Source organism: Lepidothrix coronata, unplaced genomic scaffold, assembly GCF_001604755.1.
Source record: "Lepidothrix coronata isolate B3197 unplaced genomic scaffold, Lepidothrix_coronata-1.0 Scaffold152, whole genome shotgun sequence".
NCBI lineage: Eukaryota > Metazoa > Chordata > Aves > Passeriformes > Pipridae > Lepidothrix > Lepidothrix coronata.
In genome coordinates this window covers 2,721,859-2,747,329 of record NW_016690332.1, presented here as the reverse complement: position 1 = coordinate 2,747,329, position 25,471 = coordinate 2,721,859, and the positions used below count along the sequence as shown (strand labels likewise).

The 25,471-nt window shown below is 37.9% G+C and overlaps 1 protein-coding gene across 4 annotated transcripts in view; it reads left to right on the top strand.

Moving 5' to 3' along the window:
- LYRM4 (LYR motif containing 4) overlaps positions 1–24,597 on the top strand; it is a 90,743-nt gene extending 66,146 nt beyond the window's left edge. For 3 of the 4 annotated variants that reach the window (XR_001877002.1, XR_001877003.1, XM_017828751.1), the window contains one exon: positions 24,220–24,597. Coding sequence is in view for 2 of the 4 variants with exons in the window: in XM_017828751.1 (XP_017684240.1) it covers positions 24,220–24,376 (157 nt within the window). In the remaining 2 variants the exon portion in view is untranslated. The remainder of the gene's footprint in view (positions 1–24,219) is intronic. The other variant, XM_017828750.1, reaches the window with a different exon arrangement.
- Positions 24,598–25,471: the final 874 nt, after the last annotated feature.

The window sequence follows — 25,471 nt, the reverse complement described above, 5'->3', positions numbered from 1 at the left end:
AGTACAGACAGAATCACAACTTATGTCCTAATACGCTCTTTATTTTCTCATAAGTAAATACATTATAATGTTTCTAAATCCTGCTGCTAATTTTACTGTAGAGCAGTGAAATATAGTACAGGATGCATCTAAACAAGTTTGAAATCAAGCATGCTAATTTTAGCTAATTTGATGGCTCAAAAGGTCAAATCTTAGTAATAATGTAGAGAAGAGCACCCACTCACCACCACCTCCTCTTCTCCCACATGAAAACCTGTTTTAGATGAGGTTCTGTTGTGCTGTTTAATACACAGAGTTGAGTTCATGATTTGAATATGTACGGAATTAGAATTTGTTTTCATGGATTGCAAATGTTTTTAATAAATATTCTAGGCTTGATATTACTGGAGAGTGTTTTTACCATACACTTTATGTTGGGGAGTTGCCTAGCAAGGTCAATGAAATGAAAATATTTGCTCTGGCATGGAAGCAAGTTCTAAAAGAGCTTAGATAATATTTCTGCTGCAGAAAATGTCGAATTAGACCTGCCCAAGTTCTCCTCTAACTTGAGATTTTGATTTTTATAAAATAAAATAAAGTTGTTTTGTTGTTCCTTGCTTCTCCTTCCGTGCTGAATTCTTTTATCAGATATGCTACATGGTTCTGTGTTTTATTGCTTTGTTATCTGTTGGTGGAGGTTTCTTTACTTATTTCAAGGCCACTTTATGCTGTCTCAGAAAATACAGCAGGAAAACAATGTACAGAATTTGAGGTACATGTTAAAAGTCATCTGTTGAACGTAATGTGGTTTAAGTTGATCAATTAATTAACAAATGCAAGAAGTAGATTGGTGATTCTACTTTGCATCTTAGTTTATGTGGGCAGAAAAAACCTCTACAGATATTTGCACTTTCTGCAGCCATGGTCTCATGACCATCGAGGAAGGTCAGTAAAGGTGAGGGGACCTAATGGAGTCAGAACCCCTGCATGTCTTTTATGAAGGAGAAGAAGATGAGTGTATTTATCAATGTGACGTTATTCTCAATGTATTTGGCATGAAATACTAGTATTTTACAGGATGAATTTTGTTTAGTTTTGCATAATAAAATGCTGCTAGCTTTCAGGGCACCAGCATTTATCATGCGTTTGACACACAATATGGAAGATAGAAGTTAATATATTAAGTTATGCTTTGCTGAAGAGAGAGAGATTGGATATCGTTCATTGCACAGAGGTGGAGTGAGTGGATGTGTTCCCAGTCATGAATGAGCTGTAAAAACTAAAGTACTTTGTCAGGAAGGGAGGATGTGGACAAAGGCTGGAAACCTGTCTGCTATATTGTAAGGAAAGGAAAAGGTGAGATGAAGGAGAAAGAGAGGGATATCTTTGATGTAGCTTACCTCAGTGGAGATACTTGTGTTTTCTCTTTAATTTCCACACCCCTGTCTTTAATAAATGTTTGCATGTTGTCAGTTTTGAATTTTATGAATTAGTAACTTCTGTCCACTTTATTTTAATTTGAATTCATGCTGGATAATAGCAAAGCATATAGTGAATCTGTAGACTGGGAGCATAGAACACTTCAGACATCCTTGTCCTCCAACATATTTTTCATGATACATGAAAATTAACAACAGGGAATCCATTTGAGCTGCTTGAGCCATGCAGTGAGTTGGCAGCCACTGCAAAAAAAAAAAAAAACTAGCTGTGGCAGCTAGTTATTCACCTTATTGCAGTCCTGGTTGTACTACAAGAGAACATTTCTAGGTTGCTCTGCAGCTGCAAGAAAATACTGTTTAGGAAGCTTCTTGCTGGCATTCTTAAAAGATCCTATAAGTATACCCATCTTAAAACGTTCAGTAACAGGACAATGACAATGGAGTGACCTTATGAGATCACTGCCTTCGATTGTTCAGTCATAAATCATCACCCATATTAAAAATTATCAGCCTCTGCCTTGTTCTTTTGCTGACTTTGGATCAGGAACTTATGTCAACAGAAAAAAATAAGGACAAAAGTTATAATTTGTAATGAATATTTTAAAAAAATAGAAACATTTCACCGTCATTTGTGCACTGCTGGGTCCTCTGATTCATTTTTCTAAAATTTCATCAGTTTACCTTTTGTGTCCTGACTCAGAGGCAGCAACATGGATCTTATTGGCAGAAACTAAAGGTAGCTTGTGAGTGCTGACGACATTCTTCTCAATGCCAAGTGGACCTGATGGCTGAAAAATCATTTTTTGTTTACATGCAAATATGCAGATTTTCTACCACAAAGTTTAACCAGATATATGTTAAAAAATTTGGTATCATTGCATTGCATCACACCAAACTTGTGAAATGAACTGATCTGCTTGGCAAAATGTTTTGAATTACCTATGACAAAATGTACTGTCATAGAACTGCACATATTTTTTCCAAATTACTGATTTAAGAAAGAAGTTTGAAGTATTGAAAACACTATGCAATATTTAGTACAAAACACTAAAAAAGAAAGAATTGGAAGCTTTAGTAACAGGTAAAAATCAGTACCCAGTCCATTTCAGTTGTTGCAATTGCACAGATTATGACCTGAAAACTGCTTTCTCTATAGGGATCTATGTACCTAATTATTTTTAAGTAGATAATATTTTATTTCTGTTTGCATTATTTGCTGCCTTATTAATTAAGTCTATGCATCTATCTGTCCTGTGTATTAATTTCTCAGTAAATTCTACTAATTAAGGAATGTAAGTCAAGGTTTTTCTTGTAAATAGCTAAAGATTAGTACAAGCAGCATGCTGCATTTAGGAGTTTTATTAGGAGCCTTAGGGACTATTGCCAGGTCCTAGGTGAACTTTGAAGGTGCCATTCACATAAAGAAGGATATTCTGTTATAGATCTGGTTTTCATCAGTAATCTTCTCAATAAAGTTAACGAAAGGAAAACAAAAATACACCTAAAGCTGAAACAGAAGGAAAACTTTTAAAATGTTGAAAGCCTGAGTTGCTACAACATTGTTTGCTTGCAACCCAGCACTGTCCACCGTCTGTTGGAAGCCCGAGGGGGGACTGTACCTAGTTATGTACCTAGTCTAGCTCAGAGCAATCACCCAGAAACTCCCCAAATCACCTGCCCTGTGGCTGCCATTCTTACGGTTGTCTGTTGTTCGCAACAGGGAGAGATACCGTTTGTCAGCTCTTGACTGATGCTGGCAGTTCATACATCTCTTCATTAAATGTCTTTTAGGGCAGGTGTGCTCAGGGTTGTGCTTATACTGGCAGTGTATCCAGTTTACTTTTGCACTGGATGTAGAATAGCTGTTCTGGCACACATGAGACTAAAGGGGCATGGCCAGCCGTAAGAAAACTTCCTTTGGCCACCTCTTGTGTGTATACGATCATGGGAGGGTTTTAATATCTTCTGTAGCCAGCCCCACTGCTTGGTTTTGACTGTGTTTGTGATGCATTTTTCTAGAGAAGCAAAGGAGTCACGATCCAGCATCTTGGTTCTTACAAGTGGGAAGGAAATGTGCCAGTGTACATCCTACCTGAGGTGCCATTTGAGAGTCCTGGCTGTGTTGCAGTGTGTATATGACTCATAACAAGCCTTATGGACCTGTCAATGCACTTGAAGCACCATCTGATAACCCTTATTTAACCTTGGGGACCAGCAGCTCTGCACAGACTCCCTCTCAGCAGCACTGCCCAGGCCCAAGGGCTGCTTCTCTCCAGCTGTGGGGAGGGGGCATCCTCGGGCACCCAACACTCAGAACCAGCTGAGCATCAACAGTGCCAAAAATCTCTTCAAAAAGAAGAAGGAAGAAGAAAAAAAAAAGATTTTCCAAGTAGATGTTTAGACCATAATTTATCAAATGGGCTGCACCTCTGTAGGTCTCACTGCCTTCCACATCCTGGGATGCTTGAGAATTAAGGTACTTGCTTTGATGCTGAAATAGGAACTAAAGCCTCTTTTACACACATGTTTCTGGTAATGCTGATGCCACTGCTTGCTGTTGTCCTGTTGGCCTTTTTTGTTGTTACTGTTACACAGGCTGTTGGTTTATAATCTCTTCAACAGCTGACATAGTGTTTTACCATTTAATCATTCTGCCACCGTCCTTGCAGACCTCAGTGTTTCCATAAGGCAGCAACTGTCAAATATTAGCCAGGATTTAGTTATTTGCTTTAGTTCTTTACATAAGAACTGACTTACAGCTGAGACATGCTTTTTATCTTTTCTGAAAGATACATTTGCTTTCAAGGAAGAATGGATTAAAATGTGTTCTTTTTACATAAAACCATTTGCTCCTTCCTTTTCTATGAGTGCTGACCCAGTGATGTAGGTTGGTCCTTTAAAGAAATGAGGAAAAGCAGTAGTGTTGGAGGTGTGTCCTATTTTTTTACTAAAACCTATGAAGTGACAAGAGTCTTCCTCTAAGTGGTCATTCTGGGCACTTAATGAGAGTGTTTAGTCTTTTATTATAGAAGGCTGGTAACATTTTATTTCAAAAATGCTTGTGCAAATGCAGAATTTAAAAGAAGTAAAGGTTTTGTAGCTTAAATAGTTACAGCTTTATCTTGGGAACTACTGGCAATGCTATGGCCACTCTAAAACAGAAGGTAACATTGACATACTATGTTTGTCCCTTAAGACTTAAGAGTCTATCTGTTAATGTTATGAAGACAGGAGTTCTTTTTGCTATTTTAAACATATGTCCGTTGACTGTAGCTATGCTATGGTTTCCAAGATAGAAAAGATGCTCAGAATTTCCTATTCATATAAAAGAGAAGGAGAAATTTCGGTTTTTATGAGATAGAAATCTGGAAAAAATTGTTGACAGGAATTTTTTTGTGTGCACTAACTTCCTGTCATTCTTTTTAAAAACTAAATTTGGACCATGTGGCTTTTCTCCTTGGTAGGAAAAGCCTGTCAGCTAGACCTTTGGCACCATTTGCTTTCTGCTATGACTCTATTATACTTTGCGGAGAATATTTTGAACCAGACAGTACATTGTGGCAACAGTACAATCATCCTCTCAAGGAGCACTTGGTGACTTGCTTGGCAAGGCAGCATTCAATAAACGATTGCCTCAGCAGGATTCAAACTAAAATTATTTAAAATGTTATCTACTGCAACTCAATTTAGATGCAAGAGGACATTTTCCCCTTGTTACAATTTTATTACCATATCAGTTTAATTTTTTATTATTCAGGACTAGGTTTATCAGCTCATATTTCTTAAGCTTGTAGGACTGAACATTGTAAAATCAATATTTCTGCTAATTAAGGTGGGTTTTGGGAGTGGATAATCAAACAGTGTAGTGAATCATTAAAAACTTACATGCTAATATTGACTAGCATTATTGGCATAAGGAGACCAAATCTCTATGCCAGGGACTTTTTTCTTTCTTATATTTTTAAAGTGGAAGCAAAACATATTCAGTAAAAATTGATGTTCTCAGCATTTAATAGTGTAGAGATGGCCCTTTATGGATATAAAAGCAGTGTGTTAAAATTCTGGGCACTCATACATAGCATTTTCTTTCCCATCATTGAACTTAGCAGTAATTGGTGTCTGATTTCATCCAGTCTTATTGTGTTTGGAAATAGATAGAAAGCTCCTGCCTTTTATGAACCCAGTGGATCATTTCTAATGTATTGCCAGTTTTTGCCAGTACCTTTTCACCCTCCAAACGATGGTTTCTCCTTGACTGGCATTGACTAATGTTGGGTTTGATTTGTTTACATTAGCTGTGGCCTATTGGTGTTTGCTTCTGCCCTTCTCAGTGGGTGTTACTGAACAGACATGTAAGTGATGACTTGCCATCATATTAGGAAATAGCTTCTCTTCCCCAAGTTCCCTCACTATGAAACTAGTGGCTGCAGGTGGGACACTGGATGGTGTTGAACACCATCATTTTATTCTATGGCATTTGACTGCCTTTTGCCTTAGAAACACATACTCGAGAACCTCTGGTCTGCTGTCAGATCCAGAATGACCTCGCTACACTTTCCTCTGGGGTCGGATTCTTGCACAAACGAACTGCACAAGATCCTTTCTGTAGGAGCGGTACTTCTTTGATAGAGTTACTTCATGGCTGTATCACGTGCAGGGGCTGCACCTCTTTTTTTAAGGAAAATAGAGTAAGGCAAAGACTGAAAATAACATTCATTCACTTTTCAGGTATAAAAACATAAAGTAGAAAACTCATTAATCTGACATGAGGCAAGTCACACATCGCATCTGCTCAAACTGTTTTTCCCCGTGCTTTTTTAACTAAATCGTGACTTAAGGAGTTATTCCGTCATTCTTCATAACCTTCCTAATGGAAGGAAACTTGGAATAACTGTGGAACTAAGGCATCAGAGTTCAGCTGGGGGTGGTCCTAAGGAGAAATTATGTCAAATATCATCTGAGCCACAGAAAATTATGTGTTATCACTATATTTCCTGAGAAAGTTTCTCCCTCAAATGCTTTATACATTATTATTGCCTAATCAGAAGTTCAAATGAAAAGCTTTTTTTCGTGAAAGCACAGTATTTATCATTCTTGTTTCTAAGATTAACTTCTTCAGTTTGCATGGGAAGCTTTGTAGCACTTGCATATTGACTCAGGCAAGCTGTAGTAATTAGGGCAAGTTTTAATCCGTCTCTTGCAATACCCTTTAACAATTCAACATTTCCCTCTGTGACTGAAAAAAATTGAATTTATGTCTCTTTACATCAGCTGGGACGAAGTAACACAGTGAGATACAAGCTCCTGGGGTGAGTGCTTCCAGTCTATATATGTTAGAAGGTTTGTATCTAAACTAGTGAGAGATGGGCAGATATTTGCCACTCCATGGGACAAGCTACAGTGTGACTTTTCAGGGAAGAAGTGACTTCAATTTGCAACCATTGTGTTATGTGGCTTTTGTCCCAGCGTTCATGAAAAGGTAATTTAAGCTGGCACTGGAAGTGTGGGCCAGTAAAGAAAGATAGGTGATGAGGTATGTAGCCACTGTAAGGAGGAAGAACACCAGGGAGTTGGCAGTGACTCTGAATACACCTTCCCTTATTTTGTGGTAGCTTGCTGGTCTGTCCTGTCTGAACTTTAAATGACATTTTGTGGACCTGTGAATTTTGGAAATCTCCTTTTCTATGTTGTTGGGTCTCATGGCTTGACGATTGTGGTTCTTTTATCACTTACAAGATCTTGTGTAAGCTTACCCTGTAGTTGAAACATTTAGAGTTTTCCTCTCCTGAACTGATTCTCTAGTGATTAAATGGAGAGGCTTGCATACAAACTGTAGCCTTTCCTCCACAAAAGCCATTAATTTGGTAGGGGGCTGACAGGTATCTGTAGGAACTTGTGAGAACTTAAAGTTTTTACTCTGCTTTAAAAGTGAGGTGGCAGCTTCACAAGTTACTACCAGCACAAATGCAGACAATATAAGCCCACTAGGTTTAGAAGAATGGTTTAAATGTCACTTTTAAGAACTTTGCTATAACTCATTGTGCAGTTAAAGACTGAGTTTTTGGAGGGAAGGATTTACATACTCAAAAATCAAGATTAGAAAATTTTAACTTATTAGTTATATTTCATTTTGCATTCTTGTAGTTTAAAGAAATTCCTAATTGGCTAGCTCTACTTCTTTGTATTTTTTCCTTGCTGGTATATTTTAATGTAACTATTGGATTGCGAGCTTGCAACAAAGTGAGAAATATTAGTCTATAAATGCTGATGTGTACAGCTGATCCTGTGCACCAGTTTGTAAGATGTTTAAATTTTTTTTTTAAGAAACTTAATTCTCACTGAGTTGAGAACTTTTACTTGTGAGCAGTAGACATTATTGTACCTCACAAAGATTTGCTGTAGGCAGTGTCAGAGTGTCTGGAAAAATCTGTCAAACTGCTCTCAGAAACAGCAAGAAGTTGTCAATTAACCCTGGAATTGTACAGCAAATTAGAAAGTGTAGTATCTTGAGGATAATGCATTTTCTGTCAGTCTGCTTTTTTTAGTGACTGCACAGAGAACCCCAGTGATTTAGCCCAATGTTTAGGACTGAGAAGTTCTGTCACATAATTAACTCTTTAATTTATCCAGGGGTTCTTATTAGCCTTATTAATCTTATTTATTTATCTGCCCAAGTGACTAGTGTAAAGAACATCAGGTCAGGCGGGCAGAAAAGTCTAGAGAAGCTGGCCATCTGTTTCTCCTTCTGGACAGATGTTGTCAGTGGGGAGCCTCCAACCTGAGGGAATGGTAAGACTGAGCTCACTGCCTGGTCCAGATGATCCATGGTTTTATGTGTCTATGGTTTAGAAAGTTCCTCTTTCACAAATAGTTACCAGTCGTATAAGCAGCACTTCAGAGACTATGTTAGCGTGAAGTCTACCACAAATCTCCCTTATGTCTGTGCAAGCAAGAGCAATTGGTTTTGGTTTGGATTTTTTTCTGACTATAACTTTGGTCTGAAGAGCAATGAAAGCCTGTGGCACAGCCTCAGTTGTCACCATTTCTTTAGTATCTGAGAAAATCCCCATTGACTGGTGCTTGGTTAAAGAGTGGCCTCAGCTCTGGTGAATCAGCACCAAGCCCATTTTAAAAAATGTTTAAATAATTTGTACCAATTGTTTACAACTTGTATTTTGGAACAATAGCCATCTTCAAAAACTCTCTTGTCTTTGGGGTTAGCAATAATTACCATTCTCTAAAACAAACCAATACTAGAGGCAGCATAATTTGTTAATGTGTGCCTGGCCACTGCACCGGGAGCCACTGAACGCATTGGGAAAATACCACCTGGCACAATCAGAGTACGAATCCTTTTCCATGTATGTTCCAGCTCTGATTCTCTTGAAGCACTGACTGCATGAGAAGAATCAACATTTATGAGTATGCCAAAGGACAGAAACTTCAAGCACTTGGATGGGTTTGGAAGGAAATCAGATTCTGAGGATTCAGCTACAAAGGGCAGAATGGGCAAATCTTGCCACAGAAAGTGTCTTGTCTTGGATCAGGCAGCTTTCCTCGTCAAGCATTCTCATGATAGCAAAGGGTAACTGATGAACACAAGAAAATAATCAAATTTCTTTTTTCACTGGCACGTAAGTGGTGTCCCCTGTAAATCACAGTTCGATGCAGGCAAGAGAGGCCTGTAACAATTTTAAGTTGCGTATGAATTTCCCAGAAGGCAGAATTATGGGGTGAGACAGTGTTATCTTCTCCCTGGTTCTGTGTCAGTCCCCAGCACCAACGCTCACAGGATACAAGACAAAATACACAGCATAAATAAGATGGTGAAGGATGATTGCCTTTGCCCGTGAGCCACCACACTCTGGAGTTCACCACGCAAGGTCATGCTGTCTTTATTCCAAGGGTCCACTCCAATACAATAGCCTTTCTGACCCCGAGTGTGGTCACTAGACACAGCTGGTCACTCTGAAAGACTCTGCCTTAATAATAGTAAGAACAGTCAGTCAGGTAGCCTTTTCTACTTCTTCTGTCAGATCAGTTGCAGGGGTCAAGATGCTCCCAGCCTGTTCAGAAATGGTGCCACCTATTAGTCCTGCTTTGTCTGCTCCTGACCACATGGATATTAGCTTGTTGAGTATTTCCTAGTGGATAATCAGGAAGTTATCTCTTCCTTCCTGATATCTGGATATTTGTACACAAAGGAATTAATCTTTCCATGTGGAAGATAACACTCGAAAACTCTCACAAAAAAAAAAAGTATTTCTGAGGAGAATAAAAATAGTGACATATTTTTGGGACTGGTTTTAATGTTTTACAAGGTCTAAGCAAAATGATCAGCCACCAAGCTTGAGAGTTCAAAAGAAATACAAAGTGCACATTTATATGGTCGAACTCATTGGCACAGCACACTGGGGAAGGCCAGCAGGTAGATGAGCTCAAACGAGGATCAGACAAATTAATCAAATCTGTTAAAATGGTGTTATGGCTGTAGTCACATGGCCCTGAAGTTGCCAAAAAGTGGTGGTCACTGGAAGCAGAGGAGGTATTTCAGCAGAAGGACGTATGCATGTGTGTCATATTCATGCTCCCTTTCCCTGAGGAACTGCTCGTGACCCATGGTGGGGACAACATACCAGAAAGGATGAATCATTTAACTGATAGATTGATCAGTGCTTATGTTCTCCCCTACACCATTCTATTCTCTTGAAATGCTTTGGGGTTTGTGATGCTTGTCATCTACCTCTACGGATGGGATCACTTTAAAAAAAGTTATGATAAGAGGAAGGAACTGTTTTCCCTATTCTCCTGGCTGCTCCTGTCCAACCTGATCGCCTCTATTTGACAAAGGAGGCATCCATTTTTAATATTTCAACATCCACAGTAATGCTGAAACTTCATAGGGAATGGAAGAAAGATTTTTCTTGTATTCTTTTGTGTTTTTAAAAGCTATTTATAATTAAAAGAAGGGAAATTCAACATACAAAGCCCAGTTTTATTCAAGTGAGTATGATGTTTTTGTAGATATTAAATTAGAAAAAATATTTGATCTATTAGTTTGTGGATGAAGTTTAAGTTGCTTCTTTGTTTCTTAATCCAAGTATTAGGCTATCCTCTAATTGAGACCTGAAGATGAAATTTTCCATAGGAAAACTAAACTGTTTAAGTTTGCTTTAGAAGAAATTACATAGAAAAAATAGGAATATATGCAACTGGACACTTACAGAGCACTATTGAAGTTAATGAAGATTCTTAAGGTAGGCAGACTCAATTACACTATACTGAAAGGTTTTTTTATGATACAAGGATTTTTAGAAATTCCTTACCAATTGAATACCATAGTGAAACTAGACCTTTTCTAAAAGATTAATGTCATGAGGAGTATTGATATATAAGCCTCATAGAATACATGAGACTGGAAGAGGCCTCCAGAAGTCTCTGCTCCAAACCCCTCCTCAGAGATGGTCAAAATAAAGTATGGTTCTGAGTTTGTGTGGGTTTAGCACTACAGAGAACTGCTATGTTACACAAGAAACTGGTGGGTTGCTACAGTCTTTTCATCTCTAGCTGTGAGGGCATATCAGCAGTTTAACTGAAAGAAAGTGGGAATATTTCATTTTTAAGGGATGTCTATTCCACAGTAGTTTCTGTATGGCAGGGAATAATATCATCTGCATTGGTTGTAAGATCTTCCATATGATTGCTTTTTAGTAAATAGTTTTCAACTAATCACATCTTTTCTGGTATACACTTGATGGCCATGGCTCGTGGCACATTAGTCATCAAATAAGGACCATCTTTTAAGACTGAGATTTGTAAATCTAGCATATAGAGCTAATTGGATTTGGGAATCAGAGCAGACAAGATTTGTGTCAGGGCTAATATGACAGTGGAGTTACATCACATGGTTTTGTTTATTCAGTTCTGCATTTGTAGCATTGAGCAGGAGTAAAATATTGCATTGGTTAAGCAGTAAGTGGTTAAACACAATAGTTAGGCTTGCATGTTTTTTAAGTGGAATTTTCTGGAATATCTTTTGAAGTGCCACAATGCCATCTACTGGCTCACTTTTCTGTGTTTTTTTTTCCAGAGGGATTTTTCTTTTGTACACAGGCTTATATGTAAGGTTTATACAGCATTTTTTAATAGAAAAATAAACAAGCTGGCATAGAATGAGCAAAATAGTTTTTGAATGCATATGTATGTTAAAGGACATAATACATTATATACATGAAATAATCATTTTGAATCTCTTGCCAGTTAGTCTTGCTCTCCTTTTCTTAAAAGTAACTCTGAGATGATTAACACTGAAAGATAAAGGATCAATCTCTGTTTTCCATTTATGTCCCTCATAGTAGCTTGTGTGCAAGTAGCTTCAATGTCTTCTGTTTAGTGTCAGTCAGTTTCCCTTTTGGGTTGGATGTTTTTATACAGATAAATGGAAAGAAAATGAAAAAATGTGTAAGCTGTCAAGCCACAGAAACAGGAAAGCATTGTATTAGAAATTATTTCTGACAGGATTCTTCACTGTCAAATTCCTAGATTCAATTTATTCCCCATAATTGCCTCCTCTCCCCCCCCCACATGGAATGTGTGTTTAAAGAGTCTTTTCAAGATTCATCAACAACATTCCAATAACCAAAAATTCCATGGACTTTCTAACAACTATTATGGAGAGGCATGTATTAGAAAATATTATTCTCAATATTAGACTGTTCAGACTGTAAATGAGCAGTGGGCAGTTAGAATAAGTTTTATTGGTTCTTGTTTTAAATCAATCTGACTAAAATTATCTATAGGAGAAGCCCCTCTGTCTTCTATTTGCTGCCAACAGAAACAAATGGACAAATACCAAAATAATTAAAAAAAAAAAAAACCCGAACCACAAAAAACAAGAATTATAGATACAGATTAACACTGTTATTTGCAGTTTCATTGATGGCTTTTTCTTGAATGTATCTGGAGAGTCTCCTCATTAATTGGTCATTTTGTCTATCTTTGTAAAATGTTCTTTTTTTATTGCTTTTAATTTATTTTCCCTCTTCTTGTTCAATTTTTCCTAACAAAATTTTTTCATAATCCTGCCTTTCTTCAGTCTAATTAGGATAAAAAGAAACACTGGTAATGGCTTGTAGCACTTTATATTGGTTTTTTAATAGATTTTTAACTCGCTGAAGTACAGCTTCAGAGTCATTATTCAAAACAACAGAGGTAGAAAAAAATTTCCAGCAGTTTCATAGATGGCCTATAATGAAGGTAAATTAAAGCATCTGTGCCCTCCCTGGCCTTTTGCCCTTTATCTCACTGACATTCAGAAGGTCAAGTGGATCTTGCCAAGCCCAGTTTTTATCTGGTAGGAGCTGTAACTTGCTGATAGCAGCACATCCATGTGTGTGCTAGTGGAAGAGTCCGAGTGCTTTGGACCAGCTCATATGGAAAAGAAGGTGTCTGTGTTAAAGTTCGTGCTTGTTTGAGGCAGTGGGTGATTACACTGCAGTTGGTGGGCTGTACGCTGGGAGCAGTGAAGCTGAAATGACTGTACTTGGCACCCGTGTTGCCTGTTGTCATATAAATGATCCGTGTCAGGGAGGTTGCACAGGGGACCAGAACTTGTTAGCAGCTTGGGCTTCCCGGTCCTTGCTAAAAAAGCCACCCACAAGCCTTATGATAGCTCTGCTAAGGGGAAAGCCCTCAGAGGTGCATCCATCACTGTGTTGCTTGGTTTTGGCCAGGGTGTTTTGCTTGAGGAATGCTCTGCTCCATCCTGTGCGGAGGAACAGACATTGCTTCCTGCCTGTATTTGGTATAAGTGCTGCCCTCTCACTTCTAATTGTTACCTGCTCTGTGAAATACTAGGGCAAGCCTCCATTTAGCGTAGCATTAAATAAGGGAGGACTGGCAAAACGGGAAGAGCAAACAGGATTATTTTATAAAACATCTTTTGTTAAAATATCTCTTTTTTTTTCCTTCTGTGAACTGTCCTGTTCTATTGCAAAAAGCGAAGAACTAATTAAGCCAGTTGCTGAAAGTGTTTTGCCACCCACACTACTGAAAAGAACTCTTTGTACAGAATTAGCTCTTACCAGCTGTGCTAAACCCAGTAATTTATCTTTGCCAAAAAAAAAGAAAAAATGCTGCTTTAGTTTAGTCCAATTAAACAAGTTAATGTAAGCTATACCCTATATCCATACAAACACAGATATCTCCTGCTCAAAAGCTGGAGGGTTTGCAAATAATTATTTTCTCCCTCATTAATTCTTCTTAGTGTTTGTTAAAAAGGCTGGGCTGAAGAGCACTGGGAAGTTAACTCATTTGTGTATGGAACTGAGTGAGCGTGAGCTGCCCGGCTCAAGCACAGTTTAATGGCAGGACACTGGCCTAAACTTGGGCAGGTTTGAGCACAAAGGCTTGGATTCACCTTGGTAAGGTGCTGAGAGGCAGGGGTAGCAATTCCTGCCCCAGGGGAGAGGCTGTAGGAAGACAGAAGTCTACCTGCCGTCACCTGGAGTATCTTCAAGAGGGACAGAATGGTTCACTGTGTTTGCAGTTGTGGCTCCACGAGGTTGCTTAATAAAGTAGATCAAAGTCATGTTTTTTGACTGGTGTGTTGGTTTGGAAACTGAGCTGGACCAGAGAAGTGATCTTAGGGTGTCCATGGTATAGTGGATGGCAAATGACAACTCACAGTCACAGACTTTGACTGAAATTCGACAAATCCATCTTCAGTCCTAAAACATCAACGTCCTTTCTTCTCATCAGCTCCCTACTCAGGTTTTTAAAGAATGTAGACAGTCCAGGCAATGCTCTTTTTTTGTACATCTTTCCGTGCAACTCTTCCAAAAGAAAGGGGAAAAAGAGAAATGCTGTTTGAAGCTTGGGAGATACTAAACCAAGAATGATGGCTGACCAAGAAAAAAGAAATCCTTGGATATCATCCATCAGAGAAAGTAAGATAAACAAGGAGATTGTGATTTTGTCAGGAACAGAGTGTAGTTTAGTAATTTGTAAGAATTTTGCCAAGAAAAAGGAAGTCTTTTTAATGCAGACATATAAAATATTATTGCTGTCCTGCTACACTTAGAGATCTCAACACTGCAGTAGGGACTCAACGTTTAAGTATTTACCTAGATGGCGTGCTCCTTTCTGCATGAAGATGCAGATTGAATCAAAAACATCCAAAACAAAATTTATCTTTGTAAATACAGCTACATTTTCTAAAGATAAATTCAGTTTGTTATTTCTGCTCTTTGAAATTTAATTTTGTAACTTGAATGGGCACAGAGAAATGCTCAGCCTGTAATCACATCTGAGGTGTGTGAAAGGTAACATCAGTGCAAAGAAAGAGACATATTGGAACCTTAAAGTAAATTGTTCCTCATATAAAATTAAGTCTAATCCTTGGTTATAGTCTTCTTGGAAGACAAGGAAAAATTAAGTTTGTCTGTCTCTTATGTCTTGGAAAATTCTGTAAGTTACAGACTTGACTTTTTTCTCCCAAAACACAAAAGGCCTTGTTACTTTAAAACGGTAATAAGGTAAGGCACCTGTCAGTTTTACAAAATGCAATGTACCTGGTGCCATCCTGTAACCAGCACTAGGAATTTTGATAAGAAGAGTTTGGAGTCTTGAAGCAGGCATATCACCACCAAATAATTAAACTATAGCTAACATCCATTCGAATCCAAAATTCAGCAGCTCGCTATGTCTTTCACTTCCCAAAATATAGCTTCAGTAGCAGATAAAGAGGCATTTTTGTAAAAACATCCTTGTGGCTCAAAGGACATTAACAAAACAGAAAATTTTAAATTGCTAGGTTAAACAGTATTACAGTTCTGAGTCACCTGAACTTTTCCCCTTTATGTTTGGTGTTTTGGATAAAATCAGTATAAATAAAAAAAACAAATCCAAGTTTATATAGTTAAATACTGTATTGCCTTACCAGATGTACACATATGTGTTCTGCTTGAAAGGAAGAATATTTGATGCATCTTTCTATAGTAAGTGATTGTGCCAACCTGCCTTAATTGATGCAGTTTTCCTACTAATTACAGTTAATTATTTTGTTTAAGAGAGTAATCTAAGATCTAAGCCCTGAAAGTAAGGCAGGAACTCACACTGGCATTGATGAAGTACCTCTCTGTACTTCTGCTACTTATATATACTTAGTATAAAATATTGGGCAGGATGCTGCATGGGGCGGTATCTCGGCTCCCACTGGAGAGTCCTCAAGCATAATACATGTTGTGTACTCATTATCCATTTGTCTCATGGAGTTATTACTGCAGGTGTTCGTGCAGTCACATGCTTTGGTATTGCAGGTGCTGTGAAAGCTTCTTGCTCTTAAAAATCAAAGTGAAAGTGTAGCAAATGCACATGGGTGACTCTGTGCTATGTAAGATACTACAAGTATGAACTTTGAATGGAGGTGAGCGCAAGCCCAGCTGGGATCAGAATAGCTACTGGGATCAGAACAGCTACTGGCTTCAAAGGCAGCAGGTGACCAAACCAAAAGCATTTTCTAGAGCCATCTGCATTGCCCTGTGCAGAAAACGCTGTGGTGTTTTCTTCACTGAAGAATCATCGGCTTTAGCTGTTCTCACCGCTCTGGGCTTGCACACTCCTGGACTACTTTTATGTGAGCTCTGACATATTCTCTGGCATGTTTCTTCTATATAGACCCTCAGATGTATCTTCTCAGAACTGCATCCAGCCAGTCTTGCTTTTCAGTCCTTGGTATCTTGGTAGCTGCTGTCCCGAGATGTCTTAGCTCCTGAAGTTCAGCCTTTCCCAATGCATGTACTTTGAGGTCTTGCACTTACTTTATGTACGGTTCACTTAAAAATAGGGTGAAGATAAAGCATGCAAGCTTTTCAAGGCTTTAGGCAATCATCAGTTAGACAGGGAAATCTCAGTTAAAAACATGGAAAGTCCATGTAGTATTCACTATCTCTGGAACTTTCTCTAAGTTCCAGTGGTTTGGGACAAAATCAGAAATTTCACAGAAATTTTCTGGATCTGGGAGGGAGGATAAATGTAGAAGGTGATGTGCTGTATTAAAAAAAAAAAGGCAGGGGGCACAGGTGGATAAGTAATTTTCTGAAAGATATTAACCTACAAACATGCCGTAACAGCTTTTTATAACTGTTTTGCAGCTCTTCCCAGAAGCCAAGTTCCCCAGTTTACATGAAAAATAAGGTTAAAGTTGATTCTTTCAGTAGATTACATTTCTGGCTTCTGACTTCATACACAAAGGTTGTAAAAGGTGGTCTTTAAATTATGATGTTTGTTATAATGTTGTGGCCACTCAGTTCTGCAGTAGTAGTTCACAGTATGAAAGCCTGTTAGTGCTAAAGAATTGCTTGATCACACTACTCAGTAAGTATATTTATTATCTGCTTATACCTGTTTGTAATGACTTAATTTTCTTCAGTGTTTCATTGCAAAATTCTCTTATAATTAGTGATCCAAGAAGACACTGAAGAGTGAAATTTTCCTTTTATAATGACAGTTTAGTTTTTGTATGTATTGTGGAGTTAATGTATCTGCAATACACAAACATTACAGTATTTTCGTGGACATAGTGCAGAATGTGTGTTTTGTGACAGTGGCTGTTGTATTATACTACTGACAAAAGTAAGGCAGGCACTCGCACTGGCATTGATGAATTCTGCTTATGTAGTTGCTACAAAACATAGGGTCCTCTGTGAATGGTTTGGGCATTTACATACCAAATGTCTCAGCATTACTAGAGTACCTGTTATACCACACTCAGCACAATGTTATCCAGGTCTTTGTCTCTGTATTTTCAAGTACTAATGTTTTATATTCCTTTCCTTGTCACACTCAGAATCTTAACTGAGTGATTTTTCTCTTCTGCATGCTATGTTGAGAAGAGATCAGCCTATATTGTTTTTCCCCTTTACCCAGACGGGACTGATTCTTTAGAAGACCTGCTTCTTCCTTGTTTGGCTTTCTGAAGAGTTTGAGCTGCTCTGTGAAGGCAGAGGCTTTCTATGCAAATGAGAGAGAAAAGGCAAGATGCTGAAATAATATTAGCAGGTAACAAGTAGGGAGATAGGAGAGGTGGGAGCCCGGAGATTGCCAGGATGGTGAAAGTATGCAAAGATCACACCCAATCAGAGTATTACATCTGCAGATCTGCTTCTTCCTTGGGTGTGTATTGTATCAAACCTTCACCTGGCTGTTTAAGCCCAAAATCAGTCACTGCTTACTTTCCTGTGACCCGCTGTCTGACATCTTTGTAAGGTGACCTTTGCAGCAGCAGAGGAATGATTCTTCCCCTATGCAGCAGGCTGCAGCCCGTGCCATCTGCTGTTGGGCCCTGTGTGCTTTTAAGGTGGCATTTTCCTTGTCACGCTCCTTTTTATCTGTAGGCTGAGTGGATTGCAGGAAATGGCAGAAGTGAAACAGCGTGACTTTACTGAAGGACCACATGATCTGGTCCACTTGGCTTTCATAGAATCATAGAACAACCCAGATTGGAAGGGACTTGAAAGATTCCCAATGTTTTCCTTTCCCTATTGAGGACCCTCACTTGTTATTTCAAGGTATATCAAGTGTGTAGCTATTCATAGCAGAGGCCACGTCTGTCGTGCCTGTGTTGTCTGTAAGGACAGTAGCACGTTTGTGTAATTTAAAAAAAAAAATGGATTCTCTTAACTGAGAAATAAGCATTTAAAAAGAAGATTCCCTTGCTATTTTAGATCACCATATATGAATACACATGAATATATATGCTTACAGTATTTCACGTGTTAATAGTTTTTGGAATAGATATGATTCTCTGCTCTTTTCACTGAAGAGTATCTCTTCAAGGAGGCCCATGGAATAAATTAATAAGAGTGCTAAATAAATGTGTCATCCTGCTTCTGATAGGCTGAATAAAGGTGTACTGAGATAAAGTGCATATGGTTCTAACAAAATTACATCATTTATCATTATTAAGAGAAATAAACTTCAGATAAATTCTTGCCTATTAGCTGGTTTACTTTACTTCACTACCTAGTGAAAGCCAGAAAAATGGTAGCTACAAATTAATTTTTCCTGCCTTTTCAAAAGCTTCATGTAGCAGTGGTTGTAGAAGATGTTATGGCACAATGAAACAAAAAAGCCAGCATTTGCAAAACATAGGCAGAAGTAAAATACACAATAGTTCTAATTTCTCAGCTCTGTGCTTTCCTTCACTTCCTTTCCCATTCTGTGTAAATAAATTGAATCAATTAAAATAAGGGAAATATCTCCAAAATCAGTTTTTTCCACATTGATACTAGCTTTAAAGAACTGGAATAACCTATGTGTTTAAGAAGCCAAATGCAGTTTTTCAACATTCTCTCCTGAGTAAAGAGAAATAAGGCTGCTGCTGCAGCATTTAATACCAACACAAAGATTTGGCAAAAAACTGAAATTATTGTTAAGTTTTTGGTTCTGTTTGAGTTTTTTAATTACTATGTACCACACTGGTGTGTTTACTATTGCAATATAAGATCACTGCAAAAAATGCTGTCCGTATTAATTAAAAACAAACAAAGAAAAAAAGCATTAATCTGACCTCAGTTAATATGAAAAATATTTATGATGAAGTGTGCTGTGTTATAGCATATCCGGGTTTGCGCGTGAGGAAAAAAAGATAATCCTTCTTAAAAACAATAACCACTGCACTTACCTTTGCAATAGGATTGCAAATTGGTTTGCCTCATCCAACAAAAAACATAGTAGGTAAACAACTTATAACAGTATTGCCAGCTCTTAAAAGTAATCATTATTCTTCTACATTTCCGTTCTTGTCAGCATTCACTTAAGATGCATTTTATAGTCATAGTGCAAGAAAGTGTGAATGGGCAACTTCTTCATGTAGTGTTAGAGGCCCAGATTGGCAGCAGTATATGTGATATGACTGCAGTGTCATCAGGGAGTTTTCTTCCTAGTTAAGATTCAGCAGTGTGCCTGTGAGATACACCTGTTAACTTTTCAGGTGCAACAGGAAAAAACAATCTGATTTAGTCTATTTGTGTGTGTGTGTGGTACAAATATATTAATGAACAGGACATTTTCCTTTTTCTCCATAATAAAGAACTATGAAAATATGTGATCCCTGGCTGCTGTAAGGTAACCATTTCTTGCCTGCACATTTGTAACAAAAGAGAGGGGATGGCTATGTTTACTATCTAGAGATTGTGGTTTTTTTAATATATTTTTATATATTTATGCTTGTGCATATAACAATCTATATACATATATATTAGATACGTAAACATGCTTAATATGTAAAACTATCTGTAGTGCATCAGTTTTATTTCTTTAAGAAAAACAGGAAAGCATTATTACTTCTCCAGTGATGACCCTCTCATGAGATCAATTTTTAAATAACTGAGAGCTAAAGGAATTGTTGTATTACAGTGTTTTCACACTGTTATGCTGTGGTGGCACTTTTTTGTGTTTAGGCCTTGTCTAAGTTGATTCCGCATAGGGTGAGAGTGTTGCACCCTCTCCTGTTAGCCTGCTCCTACTTTCGTCTGCCATCGAAAAATAAACAGTAGCGTGAAAAAAAAACAGGGCTTGGTTTGCTTTTGAGGGCAGAAAACTGTTCCCTAGAGATTACATCAGCAACTATATTTTAATGAGGGGAAAGTTATTAAATAAACAAAGACGGTTTGCTAATTTTGTTACTTGCGTTACAAATGGGATGAGACATAGAAGGGACAGAGGAGGGAAACTCTTCTGTACGACTGTTGTATCAACATAGCTTAGAAAGCGATGGTAAGAGTACTGTTACAAGGGTCTGTAGCCATATTGCATTGATTTACATAAGAACATACCCTGTTTGCAGTTAGAAAGATGATGTTTCTGTGTGCTGGAGACTCAATCAAGATATGTCACCCCCCGTGCAAGGTGCTAAGATTCTTTCAGAGGCTGAGACCTATATTGTTGTCTTTCCTTCTCACATGTCCATCCTGCTAAGAGCTATTACAAGCCAGATTTCTTGGAATTTTGACTTTGCATTTGTTTGCTGAAGCTGTGGACATTCTTATTCTGCTGCACCCACGTGGGTGTACACTTTGGCTGTACTTTGCCTTTGGGGCATTGCCTTTCCTCAGGTCTGCTGCCTGGCTACTTACCTGAGTAATTTTAGGGCATTCACACTGAAATTTGTCAGTGAGTCCTCACCCAAGCAGGTAGCTAGTAGTTCAGAGATTGTCAGGTTTGGCAGGAAGATAAGGATGAGTGTTCAGTGGCAATGAGAAAAAGTATCTTCATCAGGGCTCAGCAGGATTTGTTAGAGATCGCAGGCTATATACCATGTAATTACAATTCTGTAAAGTACAGGGAAAAAGAGATGCCTGGACACCTTTATACTGAAGAACCAACACAACTAAGGAGGGGAAAATGTGGTGATTATTGAAGTAGACATCCATTTGGAATTTATACAGAGCTGTCAAGGAAAGATGCCATCATACTTTTCAGAGCAGAACTATGCACTCTAAAATGAGTGAGGCAAATTAGAATAATTTTTTTAAAACCTGTTCAACTTACTTTTTGCCCGGCAAAAATAGAAGCAGTCACTTCTACCTCAGCTCAGAGCTGCAAAGTAAAATGTCTGTATGGATAAAAAACCCAAAACATGCCACATACCTTCAAAAGTTGAAGAAGATCTTCCAGTAATATTTTGCAAGTAGTGCCAATAGGTCTGCAAGATCTACTCCACTGATACTTTGTTATCTCGGAGAAATCCTCTCCTACTTGCTTTTTTCCCCAATAGCAAAGAAAGATTCCATGAAGTGACTTATTCCTGTGATTGCTGCTTTCTTGCAACAAAGTAAAAGCACTCTTTCCATATGAACACACAAACACCTAATAACCAGGGAATGGTTGGTTACAGGATGGGTCAGTAACTATTCAGTCATTTCTTTTTCATCATTTGTAGTATCACATTTGCTGATAAATTCCATTCTGAAGCCCTAAGCCTTATCCCAGATTCAGGCAGAAGGCAATAGTAAGTTTTTCAGTTCACAAGAAACAGCTGATACCATGTAGACTTGTACTAAATCTTTGAATAAGGACAAATTGTCAGGTTTTAGGGTTGGACTTGTAAGATTAAAAAGCACATAGTTTTGCAGGCAAATTTAAACATCATATAACTTGGAAAGAGCTGAAAAGCAACTTTTATATTTCTATTTATTGTCTTCTCCTGATGGCAAAGTGGTTCTTTATTGCACATTCTTTCCTGCAGAATACAATTGCTATGTGTTACTTAAAAGAGGTAAACAAAATTTTGGGTAACAAAGTTGCTGAACAAATGGTGGAGCCTTTTTCCCCAAGAGCTTCCTGTGATTAATGAAAATACCCTGACACTGACCTATGCACTGGCTTCCAGCCACCTACCAGAAGAGTAAATGGCATGTGGTGTACAAGCTACAAACATGCATGATGAGAAAAGAACACAATAGGTAGCCACTTAAGTCTCTAATCTGGGAGAACGATCCACATGGACGTTCCTGCTGAAGAGCTTTCTTTCGACTTGGCGTCTGTGAGGACACTGTAAGAAGGCTGTTTTGGTTTTGAGGGTTAATGAGTGTCTGTGTAGATACCGGTGCAGTCCTTCTGCTGAGGCAGTGGATGTTTATAGATGCGAATTTTTCAGCAGCTATAAATGGAAGGTCTGTTTGTTTTGTCTAAACCACATGGGAAAGGCTTGATCATAACGTTAGAAATTCAAGGCTAATGGCTTAAAAAAAAAATCCTTACGTTTCAAAGTTCAGCTTAAAATGCCATGGCATAGCTTCTGGAAGGGAGGCACCAGAGCAGGCAAGCTGCAGCAGCCCAGCAAAGGCTGACAGCACAGCACTGGTGGCTCTGCACTCTCTGAAATGCCTGCACGCCTGTGGTTTACTAAGGAAGCAGCTCACACATAAATCTGTGTTTTTATTGTGTTTGAGTCAAGAGGTGCAGCAGTAGATAATGTCACCTGTTGGCACAGGGTCAGCAAACAGCAGCTCATACCTTTCTTCTACAAAGCCGTCTGCCCCAGCTGAATATGATTGACTGAGAAGTCACGTACTCAGTCTCATCTATCTCCCCAGTTGGGGGAGAAAAAAAAATGCAATTCAGGTTTCAGCATTTTTGTAATCCCTCTGAGCCTCCCATTAAATTTGCTCTACTGTGTGGGAAAGGATTAAAGATTCTTTGGGCTCCAAAACACAGTATACAAAAATTAAGTACTACAGCATGGTTTGTGGTAAGGCAGCAACTAAAGTGTATAGCGTGACACATAACCCAGAGCAGTGAGTTCTCTTTGACAAGTAACACTTGTTGACAGCTTAAAATTTGTGTTGGTAACACATGCCACAGTTGCGTATGGCCTTTGTTTTAAATATTCCATATGCAACATACTTCATAAGTAATTTCAAAAATAATCAGAATTGTTCATATGCTGTTAGTAACTTAGAGTGCCAAAAGAAGGGAATATTTTTTGGCAAGGAAAACTTCTGTTCCTTTGGAGCAGCTCATAAATGCTCCCTTGTAATAAATATTTCAAGACTAAAATCAATGCGTTACAAGTTTCAGACAAGGCTGTTTATCAAGATGAAATAGTTCATTTCCTAAAAGGCAATATTATTCACATTCTATATGAGTGTGGGCATAGATGAGAAATTGCTATTTAAGAGTAGCCAGGATTTTTTCCCCACAAAAATGGTAAATGGAAACTGCCAAAAAAATTCCTTCCCTAATTTTTTACTACTTTGAGAGCCTGACTTGCTGTCCGACTTAATTTGAATAGTATTAAATTCTACTAAATATATTGTGCTTAGTGTAATTAAGCATCTAGCTTTTTTTGTCCTAATCCCATAATTAAATATATGAATTTTTTTGTGAAAAGGACACAGAGCTACTGTGTACCCAGGCCTTAGGAAGAAAGCAGGGGCAAGAAAGAGCATAATAGATATTAAAAATTAGACTCCAGAATTCATATTTTTAAAAATAAATGTTGCCTTCTCCTGCTTTCATTACCCTACATGCATGAAACATCTTCCTTCCACATCTCAGCTGCTAAGCGAAGAGCTGTGTGTGACAACTGCTAACTGCACACCCGACTACAATTTACTAATGTTATGAGGCAGACTCAAAAGTACTAAAGAACGAGAGGAATCAAAGCATCAATGCTGCGGTTTTGTCATTTTTCATTTCCTTGTTGCACTAGAAAGCACAAATACAGAAGGTCTGAATACCATCTCATGAACAAGAGGTAGTTCCAGTGTGTGTAAAACGCTACTGCTGAACTAACAACTGTTTAACTGTTTTCACCATTTCTAAGGCAAATTAAATTAGGGTTCCAAAGGAACTGAAAAATAATACCACGCCACACAATTTATATCTAGGCTCTCCACCCAAAAAGCATAAAAAATATCTGCTGACTATATCCATATTTTGATTTTTCGTTATATTCTTCTTTTCATTTTTCTGAACACAGAACCTGCTGGCTTTTCCTCTGTAATAACTTCTAATGTTAATTTTTAATATAAGACTTTGAACAGTATTCCTCAATGTCATTAGTTCAAGATTTTATATATGCAGGTATTTTATGTATAGGTTATTTTTCTTAAGGTCTAGACAACAGTATTATTTACAAAAAGAAATGTTAGTAGAAATTAAAATGTAATTATGAAAAAGCTTAATATATGGGCTACTCAGTTCCTAGGGTTTTTTTTAATCTCTCTTGTGAAGCCTAAATTATAACCTGGTTACTTTCCAGTTTCGGCTTTCTGATATTTTGGTTTGATTTCAGGTTACTATTGGCCAACTGTACTCCACGCAGAAATTGGTTATTGAGAGTCCAGGAAACACATAGCTATGAGAAGCCTATGATCCTGAAGCAACACTGGACCATCTTCAGCATCCTACAGTGCCACATACAGAAGCATAAATTCACTGCACACATCTGAGCTTTTCTGTTCGGCAGAAGAAATGCCTGAGAGACTCAGTTTTTGGCAACCAAAGTACTATTTTCTAGTGGTTCACACGTTCTAAGATATATGGCTGTGATTTAAAATAGCATGTAAGATAGTCTTGAAATGTGTTTGCTTGTATGTTCCATGTGATGGAATAGTTCCTGCCCTACTTTGACAATAAAACTTCATTAAACTACCTGTAACCAGATACGTTATTCTGCTGCTGACCTCGTCTCTCAATGACCATGAAAAATCTGTTAGATTTAAAACCCCTCAAGATTTAAAATCCCTCACCTAGTTACTAAGTTCTTATTGATCTAGTTGCATTTCAAAGTATATAGCATCTGAATTAAATTACTAAGTACATATTTTATTTTAAATATTAAAACCAGAGATGAACAGAATTTTTGTCTCCTGGACCTTGATACTTACAAATATCACAGGCTGAATTCTGTGGTTTCTTTGAAGAGGATCCCTTGACATTTCAGGAGGTGACATAAAAATTTCACTAGTTCTTTCTTTAGTTTCCAAGAATTAGTAACTAGTCTTGTCCTACTTTTAACAGTTAACAGATCAGACTAGCAGAATGTATGGCTTGCATTACTGAGGCTTGGAAGCTTTAAAATGTATTTTCACCACAGAGTCCTTTAACTTGTTGAGGTGCAGCTATTAGCAGAAAGCACCACATCACTTAATCTGAGGTGCCCTTTTTCTCAAAGCTCCTGAATTTTGCAGAAGGAAAATAACCTAACTGTAACAGTAACTCAAGTGCTGTAAGTCATGAATTGGCAACAAGCTTTGCCTAGCAAAAGTACTCAGTAGAACACTCAGTATCGCATTTTATTGTTTATTATTAAATCTGTAGAATACCCAACACTTTTAAGACCGTACATTAAAACAAAAGCAAGCAAAATTTCTGATCAGGTTCTGCTCAAGTCATTGATGTGCTTAAGTTTGTTTTCTATGAGAAATGTGCAGAAAAATTAAGCACTGCAAAGCTATTTTAACGGCATGCAGAAAAAAGTTTCCTTCTATTTCAGTGGATTGTTGTGGGTTTTTTAACTAACAGAAACTCAAAACTAGTTCCAT